Here is a 21,625-nt window from a genome sequence, read left to right on the forward strand (position 1 = left end):
TGAAGGTAAGGCTGATCCAAGTCAGCAATGCAGTCAGTGCCACTCAAACATAAAAATGTGACCTAAGGAGCCATCAAGGAATTGCTGCTGAATCTCCTCAGTATGGAGGCTGACTGAATTAGATCCGCCTGAAGTAGAAAAGGTAGAATTCCAAACTCATCAACCTGGGGATACCCCCCCAACCCAGAGCCCATAACAAAAGGGCACAGGGAAGGGGTGGCTCTTGTGGTCCAGCAGCATCATAGTTCCTTGGCCTGTTCCCTGGTGGTACAGACCCAGCTGGCCTGGCTGTCAGTCACTAAACCCACGTGTGGCCTGTGGCAGGAGTGTGGTACTCACAGCTGGCACTCGTCCCCCTTGACGCCCTTGGTGGTACAGAAGCACTTGCCCGTGTTGGTGTTACACAGTGATGCATGCCCGTTGCACTTGCAGGCTGGGGAGAAGGAAAAGGAATGGAAGTCACAACTGGCTTGAAAGATCACCACTATCACAGACTTTTCCTGAAACACATAATTTTATCTGAATTGGATTCGATAGGGAAGACTTTAGAATGAAAGCATTTAAAGGCTAAGATTCAAGTTTTCCAGCTAACGATTTATCTCAAACAATGTAAAGGCAACATGAGAAGAACCAGAGTCCAAGGACAGGAGGAAAGAGAGCGCTGGCTTCTACTGCCATCTGAAGCAACCATTTGGATCTATTTTGATCTTCTCAATACGCTGTTTTTCACTATTATGACTCATTCATTCGGTAAATATTTATGAAACACCTCTCATATGCCAGGCGCTGGGTAGGGGGGGCACTGACTCAGTCCCTGCCCACAAGGAGTTGCTCTGAGCAATAACCGCCCCTCAGGGGGAGGCTTGGTCTGGCTGCACTCAGCCTCTGATGAGGTGCCTGCCCCACAGAGGCCGAGTTTCAAATCCCAGCAGGGCTCAGAAGTGAGGTGAGATCACAGTGGCAGGTCAGTGTTTCAGAGGCCCTGCAGGACTTGCACCTGGCCTTCTCTGTAGCCTCTGCAGAAATGGCACCCATGTGTTGGGGGCCACAGGCATGGGGTCCTGTGATCACTGTCAAATGGATAAAGTCCAGTCACAAAGTGTGGGGAAAATATTTTTACTCAAGAACTTTCAATCTGAGCCCGAAATGTTCTTGAAGAGTGGGGGGCAATGTCAGCAGAAGAGTACTAGTAACCACCCACACTTCCTGAGCACTCACTAAGTGTCATGCACTGCTCTGACTGCTTCCGTCTTGACCGCCATCCTTTTATCCCCATTTTACGGATGAGGAAACTGAATCCCAGAGAGGTTAAGGGATACACTGCTCTCTCTTGGTTGCACTGGGATCAATTCTCAAGGGCCATGCTAAGGAGTCTGGTGGTGGCATGTGGGGAGAAGGTAGAGATTTTACTTCCTTATTTATTTTCCTACTCAGAACCTGAAGGGTCTTCCCACTGGAAGTAAGAACGAGCCAAAAAGCAGCTCGCCAGCCTCACTGATCATTTTTTAAAAAGGTATTAATTTATGTTCTAACACAAAAAAGTCCTTGCTTCCAGGAATCTATCTGACATGCATACAGAAACAGAGAACTATTTAAATCTTCAAAATATACTAGAAGTGGGGCGCCTGGGTGGCTCAGTCAGCTAAGCATCTGCCTTCAGCTCAGGTCCTGATCCTAGGGTCTAGGATCGAGTCCCATGTTGGGCTCTCTGCTCAATGGGGAGCCTACTTCTCCCTCCCCCTCTCCCTCTTCCCCTTGCTTGTGCAACTCTCTCCTTCTCTCTCTCTCTCTCTGTTGAATAAACTAAAAAATAATATATTTATATATATATAAATTTGTATAATATAAACACACACACACACACACACACACACACACACTCTAGATGTACTGAGGAATCCAGCTCCTGGTTAAAACCCCATGTGTGGTGTTTTGGATCTGACCACAAGCTAAAACCCAGGCTTAGCCAGCAGATCTCCTGTTCCTGAGGGAGGTCTCTGAGGGAAAGCTGCAGTCACAGTCCCAGGGCAACCCACTCCCCAAGTCAGCCATGTTCCATCACATATTTGCATTCCTAGCGTAGGTATCTTTGCTCCTGAGTCTCTTTATCTGGGCCTGGGCAGACCCTCTTTGGGAGCCCTGCTGAGCCTCCTCAGGATGGGGGGAAAGGTGGGGGAGCCCTGAAGACATCGTCCCCACTCTCAGTCCCACCACCCTCCCTCTCCCTCCCCTCTCCAGGGCCCATGACAGGTTTTTGCTGGAGCCTTCTGTCCTGGGCTCTCCCCACCTCTGTGCTGATCCACCTGATGCTCAACCAACATCCAGTCCTGGAGGGAAAGGAAATGTGGGGACTCAGAGCTTTCTTGGGTTTAAGCTTAAGCCTCTTGCTTTACCACCACAGTAAGCGATTAAAGGCTTAACTCTTGGGACGCCTGGGTGGCTCAGTTGGTTGGACGACTGCCTACGGCTCAGGTCATGATCCTGGGAGTCCCGGGATCGAGTCCCGCATCGGGCTCCCAGCTCCATGGGGAGTCTGCTTCTCTCTCTGACCTTCTCCTCGCTCATGCTCTCTCTCAGTGTCTCTCTCTCAAATAAATAAAATCTTTAAAAAAAAATAAATAAAAAATAAAGGCTTAACTCTTCCATTTTCAGCTTGTTGGCGTTAACTGGCTACTCTGATACTTGGCAGCTCTGCTCACTCTCTCACAGGCTTAGCTGAGCTCCTGACAAGCATGACAACAAAGGCAGTATCCAAAACCAAGTGGCTTCTGTCCTCCTAGATATTCAAGTCAAACAGAGGCACTGTGTTCCAGCTGGTCTGCAATCAGTAACCCTGAGGGATTTACTTACGCTGACACCTTCCCCCATTGGTGGGATCACCATAGAAGCCAGATATGCAGGTCTCGCAGTGCTTGCCTGTGGTCAGGTTCTCACACTTCTCACAGATACTCTGATTAATGCACTTGCTGTGGCCATTGCACTGGCATGCTGGAAAAGAAAGCGTTAAAAAAAAAAAAAGGCATTTTAAGGGGACTGTCCCGTGGTAGAACAGAGTGGAGTAAATTCCATGAGATTTATTTGCAACTATCTATTTAAGTTCTTTATTACCTCTAAGGATAAAATCATTAAAACTGGCCCACTAAAAACAAGTTGGAAAAATAAGATAAAAACATCTATACAGGACTAGTCCAGGAAAATCAGAAATATACCACAACAGGGTGAAAATCTATAGCCCTTAAAAAAAAATTGCTGTTGTTCATAAAAATAATGCATGTTCATGATAGTAAATTTAAAAAATATAAGGAAGAGGGGAAAATCATTTTCAATTGCACCATACAGAGATCACTGCGCATATTTGGGATTTTTAGTTCAAGAAATTTATTTTTTCTATATAGTTTTACACAGTTGTGCTTATATTAATACTCAACTTTGATTTTATTTTTTACTTACAGCACAATCACTTTGCCACGTTATTTGATCTATCATAAATAAAACCTTACGTGGCAGAATGATGTCTATGAATCCTAACAGCTACTTAACCATTCCCTTACATTCTGATATTTAGTTTGCCTTCAATTTTTCTTTTTTAGAAAAATTACCATCTTTATATATAAAAACATTCCCACAAGTGGAATTAGTAAGATTCTTAACGCACATAGGACCTTACAACCAGAAAGGCATATGAAAGGTGGACCTCTCAGGACTGCTCAGGACAGCTGGTTAGGCTGTGCACTGTGGACTCCAGTAGGACCAGAGCGCACAATCTACACTGCAGGCAGAAGATCTGACTCTGTACATCTCTGTCCCCCAGCTTTACTGAGATACTACTGACACGTAATATTGTGTGAGGAGCATAATGCACCCATAGCATTAGCATTGACTAACCTTTTGACTTGTTCTATGTAGACTGTAAGTCTACATAGCAGTTATTATTGCACCAAAAAAGTGGAATATGCACATAGTTCCTGTGAAGATGAATGACTATATATATCAAAAAGGCAAAGCACAGCACACACACAAAAATGCAACACCTAAAATTATTTACCAATAAAATCTGTATCCTAGATAAAAAGACTAGGAATATGCTTCTCCCTCTTTACCCCTTCAAAATCCCACTGAAATTACTGGAAAAAAAAAAAAGTAAAAACAAGGATAAACCCATAGCAATATGGGATAAGAGGAAAAGGTGCTATCAGATATATTGAGAAATACTTCTGAATTACTGAGCAATTTCTAGAAATTATAAAACAGATGGTGTCAATCTGATAGAAAAGGGAGTTGAGACATCTGTCTTCTAGTGCAGGAGGGGACAGCTAAAGTGACTAGATGCTCGTTACCAATGGACACCTGAAAAATCCAGTTGGGGCTGGGAGACAGAGCAGGCCTCGGGAGAGTGGCAGACAGCAGGAAGTGCCTCCTGACCAGTTACGTGTCTTTTCAACCTCCCATCCCATACAAAAATAAACCCCAAAGGGCTGATGGACATAAATATAAGAGAAATATCTATGAAACTCTAAAAAGAAGAGACAGGAGTAAATCTTTGTGATCTTGAGTTAGCTACGCACTGATTTCTTAGATACAATACTAAAAACACATGGGATAAAAGAAAACACCAATAACCCGGATTTAGAAAATTTAGAACTTTTATATTTCAAAAGATACAACCAAAAAAGTAAGAAGAAACCCTCAGAATGGGAAAAAATATTTGGAAATCATATAGTCAATAAGAACTTGTATCTAGACTTCATAAAGAATTCTATGAGTCCGGGCTCCTGGGTGGCTCAGTGGGTTAAGGCCTCTGCCTTCAGCTTGGGTCATGATCCCAGGGCCATGGGATCGAGCCCGGCATCTGACTCTCTGCTCAGTGGGGAGCCTGCTTCCTCATCCCCCCACCTACCTCTGCCTGCCTCTCTGCCTACTTATGATCGCTGTCTGTCAAATAAATAAATAAAATCTTTTAAAAAATTGTTTAAGAAAAAGAATTCTATGAGTCAATAATTAACAGACAAATACACAATTTATTTTATTTTATTTATTTATTTTTTTTAAGATTTTCTTTATTTATTTGAGAGAGAGGCAGTGAGAGAGAGCATGAGCGAGAAGGTCAGAGGGAGAAGCAGACTCCCCATGGAGCCGGGAGCCCGACGCGGGACTCGATCCCGGGACTCCGGGATCATGACCTGAGCCGAAGGCAGTCATCCAACCAACTGAGCCACCCAGGCGTCCCCAAATACACAATTTAAAAATGGGCAAAGAGGGGAGCCTTGGGTCATGATCCCAGGGTCCCGGGATCGAGCCCCCCATCGGGCTCTCTGCTCAGCAGGGAGCCTGCTTCCCCCTCTCCCTGTCTCTCTGCCTGCTTTTGATCTCTCTCTCTCTCTCTCTCTCTGTCAAATACATAAGTAAAATCTTTAAAAAAAAAATGGGCAAAGAATTCAAATAGACATTTCTCCAGAGAAGACACAGATGGCCTTCAGATGCTCGACTTCATCAGTCATTAAAGAAATGCAAATCAAAACCAGAGATACCACTTCTCACACACTACAACATCTATCAAAAAACAAAAACAAAGTCCCCCAAATCAAAAAAATAACAGATACAAGTACTGATGAACACGTGGAGAAGTCTCAATCTTTTCAGGCTGGCCAGGGAGGGTGAGACACGGCACTGCTACTTCAGAAAACCCTGTGCCCATTACTGCTCATGTCTACCCCCAGCCTAGGTGATCGCTGAGTTCTTTTTTGTCTCCATGTGTTTGCTCTTTTTGTGTGTTTGCTCTTTTTCGGACGTCTCACATAAATGGTATCATACACCATGCAGTCTTTGCGTGGGCCTGCCTTTACATAGCAGGCTTCTGAGGCTCATCGGTGTTGCAGACTACACTACTCCATTCACCCCTTTTATCGCTTAGCAGTGTCCGTGATATGAACGTATCACATCATGTTTATCCATTCGCCACTTGACAGGCACTGGGTTGTTTCCATTTTTGTCTATTATGAATAATGCTTCTATAAGCATTCACTGCAAGTTTCTGCGTGGACATATGTTTTCAATTCTCCTGGGCATATACTGGGCCATATGAGAACTCTATGTTTAACTTTTTGAGAAACTGCCAAACTGTTTTCCAAAGTGGCCACACCAGCTTACTCTCCTTCCAGCCATGTGTGAGGGTTCCAATTTCTCGAATGTTGTTGAGAATCTTTTCTTGTGCTTATTGGCCACTTGTGTATCTTCTTTGGAGAAATGTCTATTTCAGTCTTTTACCCACTTCTTAATTGGGTTGTCTTTTTACTGTTGAGTTTTAAGAGTTCTTACATATTCTAGACATTAGACTCTTACCAGATACTGAATATGATTTGCAAATATTTTCTCCCACTCTGTGGGTTGCCATTTCACCTCATATAGTCTTGATATTAATAAAAATGCACAGACTTAAATACTTCGTGAGTTAAACTAGTAGATTAGAAACAGAATGATAGATCCTTTGACATCTTAGAGAGGAAAAAAGAGAACACAGAAAACTTAATTGTTTGGAGGGAAAAGACCGGTTTCTTATTTTACATTGCCCTGCTCTGCTTCCTTTTCTGAGAAAGATTTCTTTATATCCTTTGCCCACTTTTTCTACTGAGCTGACAGCGCTTTTTCTGGGGGCAGAGGTTTGCATACTCAGGATGATAATCACTTATTATACACAATGCAGATATGTTCCCCCAGCCTGCCTCTTGCCTTTTACCATCGCTCCCTGTGGTCTTTCCCTTACAGAAGTCCTCACAAAGAGCCTTATTGTCGGTGGCACTGTCAGACTCCTGGAGATCTTCCTACCCACTAACCTCCTGGGGGTCTTTGCACCTGTCTAACCCCCCCCCCTCTCCCTGGTATTCTGCAGACCCTTCAGCATATTCCTGAGTTATTTACTGAAAGTCTGAATCAATGGCCAATCTCTCAGGGCAGCATCCCCAGCAGGGATAGAGTTAGGCTTTAGGCCAACTCATGGTCTACTCCTTCTGGCACCAACCACTGGAAGAAAGAAGAAGGGAGCAGAGGGAAAGTAGGAAGAGGGAAGGAGGGAGAGGAGGCAGACAGGCTTAATTTTCCTCTTGCCAAAAGGGAGAGGGACCTTTTCCCCTCTCCCTATTCTTAGAGTTTTTCAAGAAAAACCTGTATTTACAAATCCTGTCTGTTTCTTTGATATGTATATTATGTAAATCTTTTTAAAAAATACCTCAATAAACCTCTTCTCAGCACAACAGTCCAGGAATGTTTTCCTTAAGGGCCTGGGAGCCATCACTTTGAAATGTAAACATCAAGGAAGGCAGCACTCTATATCCCTGTCACTTTGGGAATTCAGTCTGGGTGCCTTTGTGCCAAAGTGTAACCACCTGCTTGCCATAAAGATACAGGATTTTTTTTTTTTTTTTTGGATAAAGACAATTAACTAACACAGGTGGCCACCCCAATTACCAAGTAAATTCAGGATAAACTATGAACGACGGGTACAGCAAACGGTGCTGTCAAAACCTCTCATATGAGGACAAGTTATCATTCATCTTCAAAACATTTATGTAATGGATTTAAAAGGGTGAGATTTCTCTCTGTTTTTGCAGTCTCATTAGTGGGTTGCCTGTAGGGTGTACAACAATCTGGTTTGATGCTTATTCAAAATAAAACTGTTTTCCTTTTTTTCTGCATTTGTGGAGAGGAACTTCTGGGTTGGTAGTTTTGTTTTTCATTTTCCCCTAACGGCTGCCATAATGTATTTTTCAGTAAAAAGCAAACTACAGAACAATATATATTAATCCTATACACCACAGTACTTTCTATTTTTAAAATAGACAGTGTCTATATTAAACCATTAGAAGTTTTTACTTCTCTGAAGAACTAGAGAAGAATTCCAGTTTTTATTTTATCTACATCTGCAATATTTGTTCATAACAAACATACTTCAATACTTTCACAGTGAAAGCAAAACAACTCACTTGAACTTCTGTGTTTTCATGAACTGACATTAAAAATATTTTTCATGAAAAAAATATGTGTATATTTTTCATGCAAAATTATTTCTTCTAAAATGGTCTGTTACATTCTTTTTTCCCTAAAGAAAATTCATATAAATAATGTAGCTTTCAAAGTTTTAGTCTTTGTAAATAAGTAGCAGAACACTTGATTTTGGATACACAAGGCATCTTACCTGGACAATGAATGAAAGACCAGTTGTATCTGCTGTCCTCCAGGCACATGCTGGCATTCAGAAGGGGCTGTGGGTAAGAATTCCCGGCAGGGGCCTGAGAAGGCATCTTCACTGGTCCTTTATAGGAGCCCTCTATGCATTTGCCTTTGCCAGTGTTGCTGGGATCAGTGCACCAGCCGCAGCCTGGCTGCTCCAGGCAATGGCTGCAGGTACAATAGCCTGAACAATTTTCAGCTGTAAAAGAACACAAGTTACAGTCCACTACAGCATGCCGCTTTGAATTCATTATATCTAAATTACCTTTTTAAAAAGCTTTTTAAAATTAATTAATTTATTTAAGTATTCTCTACACCCAACGTGGGGCTTGAGCTCACAATCTTGAGATCAAGAGATGCATGTTCTTCTGACTGGGACACCCAGGCACCCCTAAATTAACTTTTATTTAAACAGACTATTCTGTCAAAAATTCCCATTCTAAGGGGATTTCTTAAATGACACAAAAAATTTAAAGAGCCCAATAGCTTGCCTAACATAGAACAGGGGCTCCTCCCCTCCTCTGTCAATCCCAAGATGTGGAGGCAGAAGGGACCTTAGCGGTCATCTACCAGAAAGCACTTATTTCACGAATCAGGAGAGGAAGATGTGGAGACGTTATGTGGCTTCAGCAATTCGATGCTGAAGCTGGGCAAGCTGTTTCTGTACTCCATGCCCTGTCCCACAGGGCTTGAATCTTCTTCTTCTTCTTCTTCTTTTTAAAGATTTATTTATTTGAGACAGAGAGAAAGAAAGAGAGAACGAGTTGGGGGAGGGACAGAGGGAGAGAATCTCAAGCAGGCTCCCTACTGAGCATGGAGGCCGACATGGGGCGCCATCTCACGACCCCGAAATCATGCCCTCATCTGAAATCAAGAGCCGAACGCTTAACCAACGCGGGGTGGGGAGGGCCAGCTGCCCCACCCCTGCTGGACTGTGTGCAAAGGTTCTCCTCTACTCAGGCAGTCTCCGGTCTTGTCCCTAAAAGGTTGAGAGATTGACGGCACAACCCCCCAGCAGGAGCTGCACGCTTCCACTTACGGGGGCAGCTGCTCATGGTGTACCACTCCATACACTGGCCGAAAGGGAAGGAGGCCACGTAGGCGTTGGAGTCCACGCACTGCTTCATGTTGCTGCACCACATGCACTCGGAGCTGCCGCTGGTGCATTCCCCGCACGCCGTCCGCAGGGCACACGGCGTCCGGCACTGCTTGGCGCTGTGGTTTGCTGGGAAGCAAATCCAACACAGACACTTAGTGCTCCTGCTACGCTGGCCAAGGTCAAAGGCTTTTTGGGATGGGTTGTGACCCACTAGCAGGTCATGAAATCAAATCAGGGGGCTACAGTTAATGTAGGAGAAAACTGAAAACCAGGTACTGGGCTGGTCAAGTATATCCACATAGGAGAAAAAACCCTTTCTCTTTCTTTTCAAAGAGCATTATGGACAGACATGAGGGAACAAGCGAATCTTTCCAGAAGCGTAGCAGTTCTAAAGCTCCTTGCAGTATACGGGACTCAAGATGACCTTCAGGGGTTTTATGACCCACCTGAACATGAAAATTTGTATCTTTGTATATCTGGGCGCAAGAGGGACCACAGCATGCATTAAATGCACCAAAGCATTCAGGACCCAAAATGGCTGAAATGCTCCCCTATAGGAAGCTTAGAAACCATATTGTAAGAGGACTCTTTCAGGGCTATGAATTCTTTTCTCCACCCTTGTACTCCTCAGACGACTTGGAATACCTTCCTAAAATGAGACACGATGTCAATGGCGTCCAGCCTCCCAAGAAGTGTGCACAAAATTCCGCCTACTGCAAGTGAGTCCCTCTGTAGGCTGTGATGCTTGTCTCGGCTTGTCTGCGTGCTGCAGATGCTGCCTGTGCCTGCCCACGGGAGGCCTGAAGGCAGCCCACAGGGGAGCTGTGAACCTGAGAAGCAACTCAGCGCCTGCCCTCAGACCCTCCCACAGCGCTAGCGCCGTTCAGGACAGCTTCTGCTTTCTGTCCTATGACTGCTCTCCCCATTTTTTTCCCCATTGATGCTTTCTGTCTACTGTCCCTTGCAGTGACCTGCTTGCTTTTCTGACCTTTTCTTTGCATTTTTTGTTCCTGCTTCCACAGCGTTTCTCTACCAACCTTAAGACATTTGCCATTCAGAGCAATTCTCAGTACTTCGTATGGTCAGCAAACCCATCAATCTCACGTTAATTAGAATGTTAGGTTCTTAGAGTAGTGTTAGTTATTTTTGTTTATGCTTCTGGCTCATACTATTCACAGCCAGAGACTGTTTCCTTCCACTTCTAAGTTCTGCGCTATACTCCGCTTCATATGCTTGGAATCAATACTCCATCTGTTTTTCGTGACTATCTCACACCTCTAAATATCACACACGCCTCCTACGGTCTCTCAGTGAACTTCCACTGACACGTCATTCACCCACAGACTCACCAGGCCTCTCACAGACACTGCCATTGAGTGGGTTGATGCAGGTTGCAGCCTTCAAGCCCCGAGTACTGGGCTCTGATAAGATCCCACAGAATCCAGCATCACTGGGCTCAGATGGCATCCACTGTAGCAAAGTATTTGTGAATGGGGACATATCTTCCCAGCACCAGTAGGACACGTTGATCTTCCGAAGGCCAACCCATGGGGTTAAGGTGAGCTTGGACTACAGGCAGAAGAGATGTAGCTTTGAATACAAGCATTGTCTTGACCAAAAAAACCTTCTAGGTAAAAACCACCAAGTTACACATACCCCAACAGATAAAGGAAAACCTCCCCATCCAATTCAACCACAGCAGATTAGGACAGACTGTCTTCTTACTCCCTCAACTACACTCATGCACTAGGTACTCCGCCTGCCGGGCATACCACCACAGGGAAGCTGCTTGGGTGCGTTCAGTACAAGTGTGGGTACCAGAAGCTTCGGTTTTGAGGATGTGAACTCACCATGCTCTGTGATGACTGCATTATCCGCAGCTGTTTAAGGACGAATTCTACCTTCTTCTGGGTTGTAAGAGAAGCCAAAAAGGCATTGTGGTTCCTACAGGACAATTTAGCATTGTCATAATTCTCCTTGGCAGTAGTAATTTTCAAACAGGAGTTTCCAACCAAATGCCAGCCAATGCCACAGATATTTTCTTTTGTGAAGGGAGGAGGGAAAAAAAAATAGAGTTTTAGAAATCACACAAAACTACCACATTACCAGTTCAAATGACCAGAAACCTATAAGGTTTCAGTGATCTGAATTCCGCAGTACCTCACCAGGATGTGGTGAGGGCATCCAACGCATAACTAAGGACCGATGCAGAATACAATAATGTTAGACTTCACCAGTCCTGCTTCCTGGATCTCAATATTCTAAGGTCAATTGCTCTATATCTTGGAGGAAAAAAATCTTAGGTGCCAGTGCTAGATTTTTAAGCCCCCTTTTGAAGAACAATTAGAAACAAGACCAAAATCCTAAGAACAGAGAAATGAATATGCAGATTGGAAGGGTAGGGAAGAAAACTAGAGGATGGAAATGATTTGGTGAGTGAACAAGACGATGGTCTTCAAAGGTGCATTGTTTCACATCAAGTGGAAAGTAAAATCAAGGGTACGAAACTTCCTGAAAGTGAGGTTTCTGGAAAGATCCTTTTTAGAAAAAAAGACAAAAAACAAAAAACCCTAAGTGATACAGGTGCAGCAAACAGGGTAAGACTGTAATCTGCTCCTGTGTTCACCCTGCACCCACCCAGCTCTGCTCTGTGTCCCGAGCTGCACAGAAGTTCTCTATGCTTCCTGGAAGACAGGGAACAAGCAAGGCAACTTTGCCAGAACTGAGTAACCTGGACACACCACCAACGATGCCTGTGACCGGTCACTGAGGCAAGTGGAACATGCCCCAGAAAAGGGGTCATTTAAGAGCAAACAAGGTGTGCTCTTTCAAGTGTTGCATCAGTGTCACTACTCATTAAAATGCAGATTCTGGGGCCCCACCCCCAATGTGCACCAGAACCTGAGTCCTGACAAGACCCTCTGGTACTCTGTAGTACACTGAAGTCTACTACAATGAGGTAAAGAACACGCAGCTCACACTTGTGCAAGCCGAATCCAGCACTCTCAAAGGACCCTGAGAAGGGGCCTGGCAGATCCTGCTGCCGTGTGCGTGCTTCGGAAGCTGTGCAGAACCATCGATGTCCCCCTTCTTGGAAATCCCGGGTGAGCAAATATATCACAGAACTTCTGCTGTGGCTGGCTGGCCCGAGGCCCTCAACTCTTCGTCCTCAATCTCAGCTGCCGTAAATTGAGGTGTTCAGGACTAGAGAGCACCTCAGGGGGTTGCTGGTGAGAAAACCATCTCCCCTCCTTCTTGTCAGAAGGTGCTGACAGCCTGATCCCAGTGGCAAGAAGCGTCCTTCACCAAGTGGCCCGCAGACCGGCTGCCAAGACTGCTGCTTTCGACTGCTAGGTGACCAGAGCAGAGGTAAGCGGGGACAATGGAGCAGGCTCGATGACATGGAGCCAAGCTGTCATTCCATTCTCCAGAGCAGCAGATAATGCTCACTTTATTTCAAAGGACAGGAGCAGCAAATGCTTAAGAACTGTACTTTCATTTTAAAAAAATAACCACAATAGTGGAATGGGGGAATGAATGGATAAAAAGTTCTATCTGTTCCCTCTCTTGGGTGCAGTCTAGGCTGCACAGTATTGGGGGTGGGGATGTGTGTTTGTGTGTGAAGTCTCTGGACCCACACACACCCAGATGCCCCTACGAGGCCTACCGGGCAGGGCGATGCACTCCTGATTGCGGGGCTCCCACTGGCAGTTCTGGTCCAGGGCACAGCTCCTACAGCTGGTCTTCTTGTTACAGTAGTACATGGGGTTATCCTTGGGACAATTCTCGTATCTGGAAATGGAGATCTAGAACACAGCAGACAAAAGCTTTTCTCTTAATCCACGGACAGAACTCATGGTAAGGACAGGATACTAAAATAAACAAAATCTAATTGAGGAAGCAAACTGCAAATAAAGACATAAGATGCAGGTGAGGCAGCCCTCTGGTGGAAAGAGTGTGCTGAAATCTTTCGCACAGGACATGTCCTGACCCAGCAAGGAGGCAAGGCGCTCTTTTAAACACCATGCTTTCGGGACACCTGGGTGGCTCAGTTGGTTAAGCAGCTGCCTTCGGCTCAGGTCATGATCCCAGCGTCCTGGGATCGAGTCCCACATCGGGCTCCTTGCTTGGCGGGGAGCCTGCTTCTCCCTCTGCCTCTGCCTGCCATTCTGTCTGCCTGTGCTTGCTCTCTCTCCCTCTCTCTCTGACAAATAAATAAATTAAAAAAAAAAAAATCTTTAAACACCATGCTTTCACCTGCTCAGCTGTGAAATGGGCGTGTTCAACCTGCCGCTTTTCAAATGCCTCCTGAACAGTCTAAAACTCTCATACTTTAGGAACTGCTTTACAGAATAAACTGTCAAAAACTACAGAGGCGGAGTCACTGTATCTTTTTCTGTCCTATCACCCAAGTAAAAAAATCATAAATGTGAGCATAAATTACACTGAGCCATGATATAACATAAGACAAGGAGATTTCGTTAAGTTGCCTGACTCACCTTCAGTCTCAAGTCCTAACTTGCTCCCCAAAGCTTGCACAAGTAGAGTGAGCTCACCATGACAAGCCTCTCACCAAGAATCGAGGACCTAGCTAGAGCCATGCCTAGGGAGTGGGGAGTACACAGAATAACAGTCCTACCTTCTTCTAAGACATGACACACCAATCCTATGGCTAGCAAGACCTTCAAAATTAGGATGTATATAGCATCCCTTCCTAAAAGAAAGCCTGAAACTACACTGGAGGTTTTGAAAAATACCTCTGGGCCAGTATTTGTGTGACACACACCATAATCTCACCCCTAACCCGCCCTGGGGTTTCTTCATCCCCTGAAACCCTTGAGAAGCGGCCCCTGACCTGGCCTTCCGTGCAGCTGTGGTTCACGGGGACACAATGGTCACTGCACCAGTGACAGTCATTGGTGTTGGCTGTGCAGCTGTAACAATCCGTGTGCTGGTCACATCTGTCGTGGTCAAGAGCTACGAAAAGAAGAAGAACTCATCAACTGTGACAGTTTTGCCTTAGAAAAGTCACAGGCCAATAGCCGCTATTGAGCACAACCTGAGACTAAGGTTTGAAAAAAAAAACAATGTAACAAGGGTTGGGAAGTTAAAAAAGAAGAAAAACTGGCAGGAAAATATATCAGTGTGTTCAGGTTAAAATAGTATTTGGAAATAAATAAACAATTTAAAAAAACACTATTTTGTGAGAAGCCTGGGTGGCTCAGTCGTTAAACATCTGCCTTTGGCTCAGGTCATGATCTCAGGGTCCTGGGATCGAGCCCTGCTTTGGGCTCCCAGACTCAACAGGAAGTTTGCTTCTCCCTTTCCCACTCTCCCAGCTTGTGTTCCCTCTCGCTGTCAGATAAATAAGTAAAAATTAAAAAAAAAAAAAAAAAGAGAGAGAAGAGTATTTTGTAAACTTCCATGCCCCCACCAAGAGTACACTAGAGGGAAAAACAAAGATAGGTTAATTTAATTCAACAACAATGAGATATAAGGGAAGTAGGTCTGGTTCTTTGAATACTTCTCTTTCCAAGGAAAGAAAGCAAGTAGTGATATAATGAACACCAAGAGTGCCCAAGAGGCAAACAAAGTAATGCAGAAGACCAAGCCACTGCTCTAGCTACAAATGCAAAGCTAATATGGACAGAGGAAGGAGGCAGCACCACAGAACCCCAAAAGAGACACTAGGCTGAGCTACAATTTATACATGTATGTAAGTCTAAGAGTGCAAATGTGAGAACTTCTGGGCTACTACAGACCTCTTATGTCTCCTACTGACCCTAGACAGGTCAAGGTCAGCAAAAAGAAAGAGGCTGCACAACCATGCTGCTTGATCTACTGATCCACTTACAGACATGGCACATGGCGGAACCCATGGACAAGACAGCCAGCCCCCCCACTCTGCAACACACACACAGCATGCTCCTTAGATTACTCTACCTCTCCTGTCACCACCACAAGGACTGGGCCCACAGAGAAAGCAGAGTGACCAGAGATTCAACATCTGAGATGAGTTCATAGCAAAGAGGTTTATATCGAACCACCTACGGTAATCAAACATTGCTTCCTATACTCTTGCACATTTAATTTGAACTTTTAAAATTTGGTTTAAGAAGAAAAAAAACAATTTCATGAATTTTAATCATTTGAAGAGACAGTGTAGATATTGTCTATCCCTACCAGGTTCTGGTCCCCTCAGTTCTCCACCACTCATTGGAAAGTTGTCTGGATGCCCCTTTGGGGATCTATGATCATCTTACTTTGGAGCATTCCAGCAGAGTGAAAGCTGACTTTATCTACCATAACCCTCAAGGTAACTTGCTACATACAACTCTTAACAGTTAAGAAATTCAGCCAACATTCTTTAAAATAATTGAAGTGAACAAATATTTTGCAGAGACGTTTTTAAAAAAAGGATTTCTTAGTTCTTACATCACTGCATTACACTGTGCTACATGTCACAGCAGCTAAGTAGGCAAGATGAAGAAAGCTTAGAAAACATAAGGGGTGGTTCTAGAAGCCAGCACCACTGGTCACACTCAGCAACTCTCTGTCTTGCTATCACTGCTGTGCCCAACTAGAGAAGCTAGAAAAGAATACTTTGCAAAGACAGCAACTCTACCTCTATTCTTTATCTACTCCAACATAGCTTTTCCAGGTTGGCCCTCTTAATCTCACCCTTAGCGTAAGACTGCAGAATCCAGTAAGGTCGCCACCAGTCTCATGTAATTCTTAATTTAAATTAATGAAAGTTTAAAATTCATCAGTCACACCAGTCTCATTTCAAGTGTCTCTGGCTAGTAGCTCCCATACTGGGACAACGCATAATAGTACATTTCCATTATCACAAAAAGGTCCTATTGTATTGTATCGCCAAGACCAACTGCCAGGCTTAGGAGCTGGTATACAAACTCTATGCAATGCCAAGGAGGTTTTGTCTCCATCACTCACAGACAGCTTCTCGGAGCCACATGGCATGTTCCCATCCACTGTAAAGAGGTTTACAAAACTATTTTCAAACACCCATAAAGCCTGTGCACCAGTTATTACCAAACCATTTTAGATAATAAAATGAACATTAAAAATGCACATGTGCTAGATACCTTCATAATTCAGATAAAATGAGATTTCAAATTAATTAAATTTTAAGAAAAGGAAAAAAAACATACTTCTTTTGGAAAAACATTCTGATTTTAACTTTTCTTCTTGTGCTTCAGTGGCCAATTCCCAGGAGATACACTGAGATGACCCCGTATCCCACACACACCGGATGCCAGGTCCTGCTGCCAGACAAGCAGCTTCACTCCTGTGTGCTCCACACTGTTCTGAGGTAAATACGAGGATGTCACTGAGGAGGAGACTATTGAAACCACCAAATACATACATGGTGCTAAAAGGGGGGGAAAAAAAAAGGAGAGTAGTTTACTGAAGGTTTCTATATACAAATGCACGTATGCTTTTTATAATCTTCAGATGAAATGTCCCCAAAGGTCCATCAATTCAGGATGTGATGTGAGTAAACTATGGTACATCCACACAATGAACACAGCAGTTGGCAGATGTAAAAAGGAATGAGGATAATTTCTACATTCTGCTACGTGGTGTGGGAAAAAAATGAAATGCAGAGAAAAGTATATATTGGATGCAACCATTTATCTAGTGAGGGAAGAAGGAAAACACACACACACACACACATACAAAATATCATTTTTCATTTTAAAAACCGTAACAACAGGGTGCCTGGGTGGTACAGTCGGTTAAGCATCCAACTCTTGGTTTCGGCCCAGGTCATGATCTCAGAGTTGTGAGATCAAGCTCCACGTCAGGCTCTGTACTTAGTCTGGTGTCTGGTTGGGACTCTCTCACCTTCTCCCTCTGTCCTTCCTCCCCCCTCAAATAAATAAATCTTTAAAAATTACAAATATAAAAACAAGAAAACAAAAAAGTTTCTCTTTAACTTCTCTTCTTAAAAGGGCAAGAAACAATGACCAACCTAGTAGCAGTAAATATGACTAGTACATAGATTGCGATATCTAAAAACCATTCTTTCCCCAACCCTCAGAAAAAAACCACATAGGACTCTTTAAAGGCAACCTCTAGGAAGTCAGATTTAAAAATAAAAACAAGAAAAAACAGGGGCACCTGGGTGGCTTAGTCGTTAGGTGTCTGCCTTCGGCTCAGGTCATGATCCCAGGGTCCTGGGATCAAGCCCCACATCAGGCTCCCTGCTTTGCAGGAACCTGCATCTCCCTCTCCCTCTCCCCCTGCTTGTTCCCTCTCTCGCTGTGTGTGTGTGTGTGTCTGTGTCAAATAAATAAATAAAATCTTTTTTAAAAAACCCCAAAAAAACAACTAGGAAGAAAAAATCAGCAGTGGTACATTAGGGAGACAGACTCTACAGAATTAGTCAAGGCAAGTAACTAAACAAACCGTAACAACAACCCCCAGTGGCAATGGTGGGAGAATCAGAATCCACACCTGATATTACCTAAAAGGTTTGGTTTTCAACAAAATGTTACAGTACATACAGGGTCACCTGCATGGCTCAGTGGGTTAAGTGTCTGCTTTCGGCTCAGGTCATGATCCCAGGGTCCTGGAATCAAGTCCCACAATGACTACCTGCTCAGTGGGGAGCCTGCTTCTCCTGCTACCTCTGCTGTTCCCTGGCTTGTGCTCTGTCTCTCTCTCTCTCTCTCTCTCTCTCAAATAAGTAAATACATAAAATCTTAAAAACAAACAAAAAGGGGCATCTGAGTGGCTCAGTGGGCTAACGCCTCTGCCTTCAGCTCAGGTCATGATCCCAGGGTCCTGGGATCAAGCCCCGCATCGGGCTCTCTGCTCAGCAGGGAGACTGCTTCCCCCTCTCTCTCTGCCTGCCTCTCTGCCTACTTGTGATTTCTGTCAAATAAATAAAATCTTAAAAATAAATAAATAAATAATAATTGTATAATCTGAAGAAAAGAAATGAAAAAATATCAAAGAAAATGAAAAGAGAAAATGCTTCAGAGACATGCAGGACACTGTCAAGTATCCAACATAAACATAATGGGAGTCTCAGAAGGAAAGAAGTGAGAGAGAGCAGAAAACACACTTAAAGAATTAATAGCTGAAAACTCCCCAAATTTGGTGAAAATGATTACTTTACACACCCATCCATAAAGCTCACCAAACTCCAACTAGAACAATCACAAAAAGATCCATGTTTACACACATTATAATAAAAAACTGCATAGGATAACTCATACAAGAGAATCACATTAATATTAATGGCTAAGACACAATGGAGGCCATAAGGCAGAGAAAGAAGATACTGAAGTAATGGAAAGAAAAAAAAAAGTCAAATAAGAATTCTCTACCCAACAAAACTATCCTTCAAAAATGAAACTAAAATAAAGACCTCCCCAGAGAAACAAAGACTAAGAAAATTCTTTGCTGTCAGGTCTTATGAAAAGTAGTAAAGTAACAATTATAGTTGAAGACTTTAATATCTCACTCTTAATAATGAGAGAGCAACTAGGAATAAAATTAACAAGGATACACAAAACTTGAACAACATTATCAACCAATATGACCTGCTGGCGTCTGTAGAACACGCCACCTAAATAAAGCAGCACACATATTCTTTTCAAGGGCACATGGAACATTCTCCCAGAGAGACCATATGTGCTAGGCCATTACAAACAAACAAAACAAAAAAAACAAGAATGCAGTAAGTGTTTTTTGTTTTTGTATTTTTAGGGAAGGAAATTTTCGAAGTATGTTCTCTGATCACCAAAATGGAATTAAATCATAAATAAACAGGCAGAAAAATCTGTGAACTCCACAATTATATGAAAAATAAAGAAAATATTCTGAATAACCTATGGGTCAAAGAAGAAATCACAAGGGAACTTAGAAAATATTTTTAACTAAATGAAAACAAAAATATGCCATTTCAAAATTTATGGGATGGGATTAAAGTAGTACTTAGAGACAAACTTACAGCTTTAAGCACATATATTAGGGAAAAAAAAAAAAAGAATCTAAAATCAGTAACCAAAGCTTCCACCTTTAGTAAAGAAAAGCAAACTAAGCCCAAAGCAATCAGAATGGAGAAAATGATATCAAGAAGAAACAATAAAATACATAGAGAAAAATGAAAACAGAAATTTGTTCTTTGACAAGATCAATAAAACTGACAACCCTTTAGCTAGACTGACCAAGAGCAAAGACAGAAGATAAATTAACAAAATCAGGAATGAAGAATGGACATCATTATTGACCTTCAAGAAATTAAAAAGCATATAAAGAAATACTATGAACTTTTATACCAACAAATTAAATAACTTAAATGAAACAAACTCCTGGCAAGACTGATTATCAAAACTATCTAGTTTCTCAAAAAATTTAAAAATAGAACTACAATATGATCTAGAAATTCCACTTCTCGGTATATAACCAAAAGAACTGAAAGCTAGGACTCAGATATTTGTACACCCATGTTTATAGCAGCATTATGTTGCAAAAGGCAAAAGGAGGAAGCAAACCAAGTATCTACCGACAGAAGAATGGATAAACAAAATGTGGTATACAGATATGAGAGTATTATTCAGCCTTAAAAAGGAAAGAAATTCTGACACCTGCTAAAACATGGATGAATGAATCTTAAGGCTATTATGCTAAGTGAAATAAGCTAGCCACAAGAGGACAAATACTGTATGATTCCAGGTAAAGGTACCCGAGGTAGTCAGATTCACAAAGACAGAAGCTAGTGTGCTGGTTGCCGAAGGCAGGGGCAGGGCAGAATGGGAAGCTGTTGTTCAGTGGGTAGAGAGCTTCAGTTTGTGTGATGAAAAATGTTCGGGAGATAAATGGCAGAGATGGTTGCTCACAATGGGTGCCACTAGTCCACACACTTTAAAAACAGTTAAGATGGGGGCGCCTGGGTGGCTCAGTGGGTTAAAGCCTCTGCCTTCAGCTCAGGTCATGATCTCAGGGTCCTGGGATCGAGCCCCACATCGGGCTCTCTGCTCAGCGGGGAGCCTGCTTCCCCCTCTCTCTCTGCCTGCCTCTCTGCCTACTTGTGATCTCTCTCTGTGTGTGAAATAAATTTAAGAAATCTTTAAAACAAAACCAAAAAAACCCGCTATGGTGGGAGGCCAATGCCAGCAAATGATAGGGTTTGTCTCACAGGGTACCCAGGGCCATATCTACTGCCACATACACGGTACCTCTATGCCTCTTGTGTGCCATTTGCTGGGACATCCTCAACCCTGCCAACCACTGTGCCAGATTCGAACCTGAAGAAAGAGGCTGGGCGCTATACAGACAGGAGACACAACACCATCCTTAAACATAATCATCTCTTGGGACACCTGGGTGGCTCAGTCAGTTAAGTCACTGCCTACCGCTCAGGTCATGATCCCAGGGTCCTGGGATCGAGTCCCGAATCAGGCTCCTTGCTCGGCAGGGAGCCTGCTTCTCTCTCCACCTCTGCCTCCCACAATAATCTCTTGCAAAATCTAAGAACAGAAACAAGATCACTGGGCAGAAGAGACAGAGAAGTGGACTCCAGATCATATAAAGGAGAACCTGCTAATCACTGTTGTCTCTGGAAAAGGAAGGGGCTTCCTTCTTAGGTGAGTTTTCCACCCCTGGACCTTTTAAAGGGGATGACTGCATTAAGAAGTTTTGAGCAGATGACTTCAGGATCTCTTCCAACTCTGAGATCCTCTGATCTGCCAGGAAGTTTAGAACAAACCCACAATGAGGCATCAAGTCATTCACTCTCACTTGCCTCAACTGCCTTCAAATTAACACAAGACTAACTTATGAAAGCATAAAGATTTTTGTGGCTAAGTATCTGCTATATACTATATCTAGAAATGGACACATTTCAATGACCAAAAATGAAGCCGATGTTTAATTTTTAATCTCACGATGGGTTTAGTATCACATTAAGCAGTCTGGATTCAACTAGTCAATCTGCTGCTTAAACCAAAGAAGCTCCACCCCCTCCCAGTACAGCTGGTGTTTTCAGCAATTCTGAATCCATCTGGTCACACATTGGCTATGTGAGGTACGCAGAGTCCTTCAAAAAGGCCTGGAGCAGGCAACTGAAAGGAACAGCCACCTCTACGCAGCCCCAGGGCCTCGCAGCCAGCTCCTCAGCCCACTGCCCTTACAAAACCCACGAGGACAGCAGGTAAGTGACAGGCAGCAGACCCAAAGCTGCTGGCAGACTAAAAACCACCCCTTGGGATACAAAGAAATGATATCCACGTTTCTCTCTCAGTAAATTCTTCCACAAAATGAAACTAG

The 21,625-nt window shown here is 43.4% G+C and overlaps 1 protein-coding gene across 3 annotated transcripts in view; it reads right to left on the reverse strand.

The window, feature by feature from the left end:
* The window catches only part of ATRN (attractin), a 155,171-nt gene that overhangs the window by 58,428 nt on the left and 75,118 nt on the right, over positions 1 to 21,625 (reverse strand). For all 3 annotated transcript variants that reach the window (XM_047744160.1, XM_047744162.1, XM_047744161.1), the window contains exons 12-20: positions 16,495 to 16,715; positions 14,178 to 14,299; positions 12,990 to 13,128; positions 11,173 to 11,363; positions 10,672 to 10,891; positions 9,263 to 9,448; positions 8,189 to 8,422; positions 2,851 to 2,988; positions 340 to 433 (exon numbers count right to left, since the gene is read on the reverse strand). In XM_047744160.1, the coding sequence (XP_047600116.1) occupies positions 340 to 433; positions 2,851 to 2,988; positions 8,189 to 8,422; positions 9,263 to 9,448; positions 10,672 to 10,891; positions 11,173 to 11,363; positions 12,990 to 13,128; positions 14,178 to 14,299; positions 16,495 to 16,715 (1,545 nt within the window). The remainder of the gene's footprint in view (positions 1 to 339; positions 434 to 2,850; positions 2,989 to 8,188; positions 8,423 to 9,262; positions 9,449 to 10,671; positions 10,892 to 11,172; positions 11,364 to 12,989; positions 13,129 to 14,177; positions 14,300 to 16,494; positions 16,716 to 21,625) is intronic.

This window comes from Lutra lutra, chromosome 9, assembly GCF_902655055.1.
Source record: "Lutra lutra chromosome 9, mLutLut1.2, whole genome shotgun sequence".
NCBI lineage: Eukaryota > Metazoa > Chordata > Mammalia > Carnivora > Mustelidae > Lutra > Lutra lutra.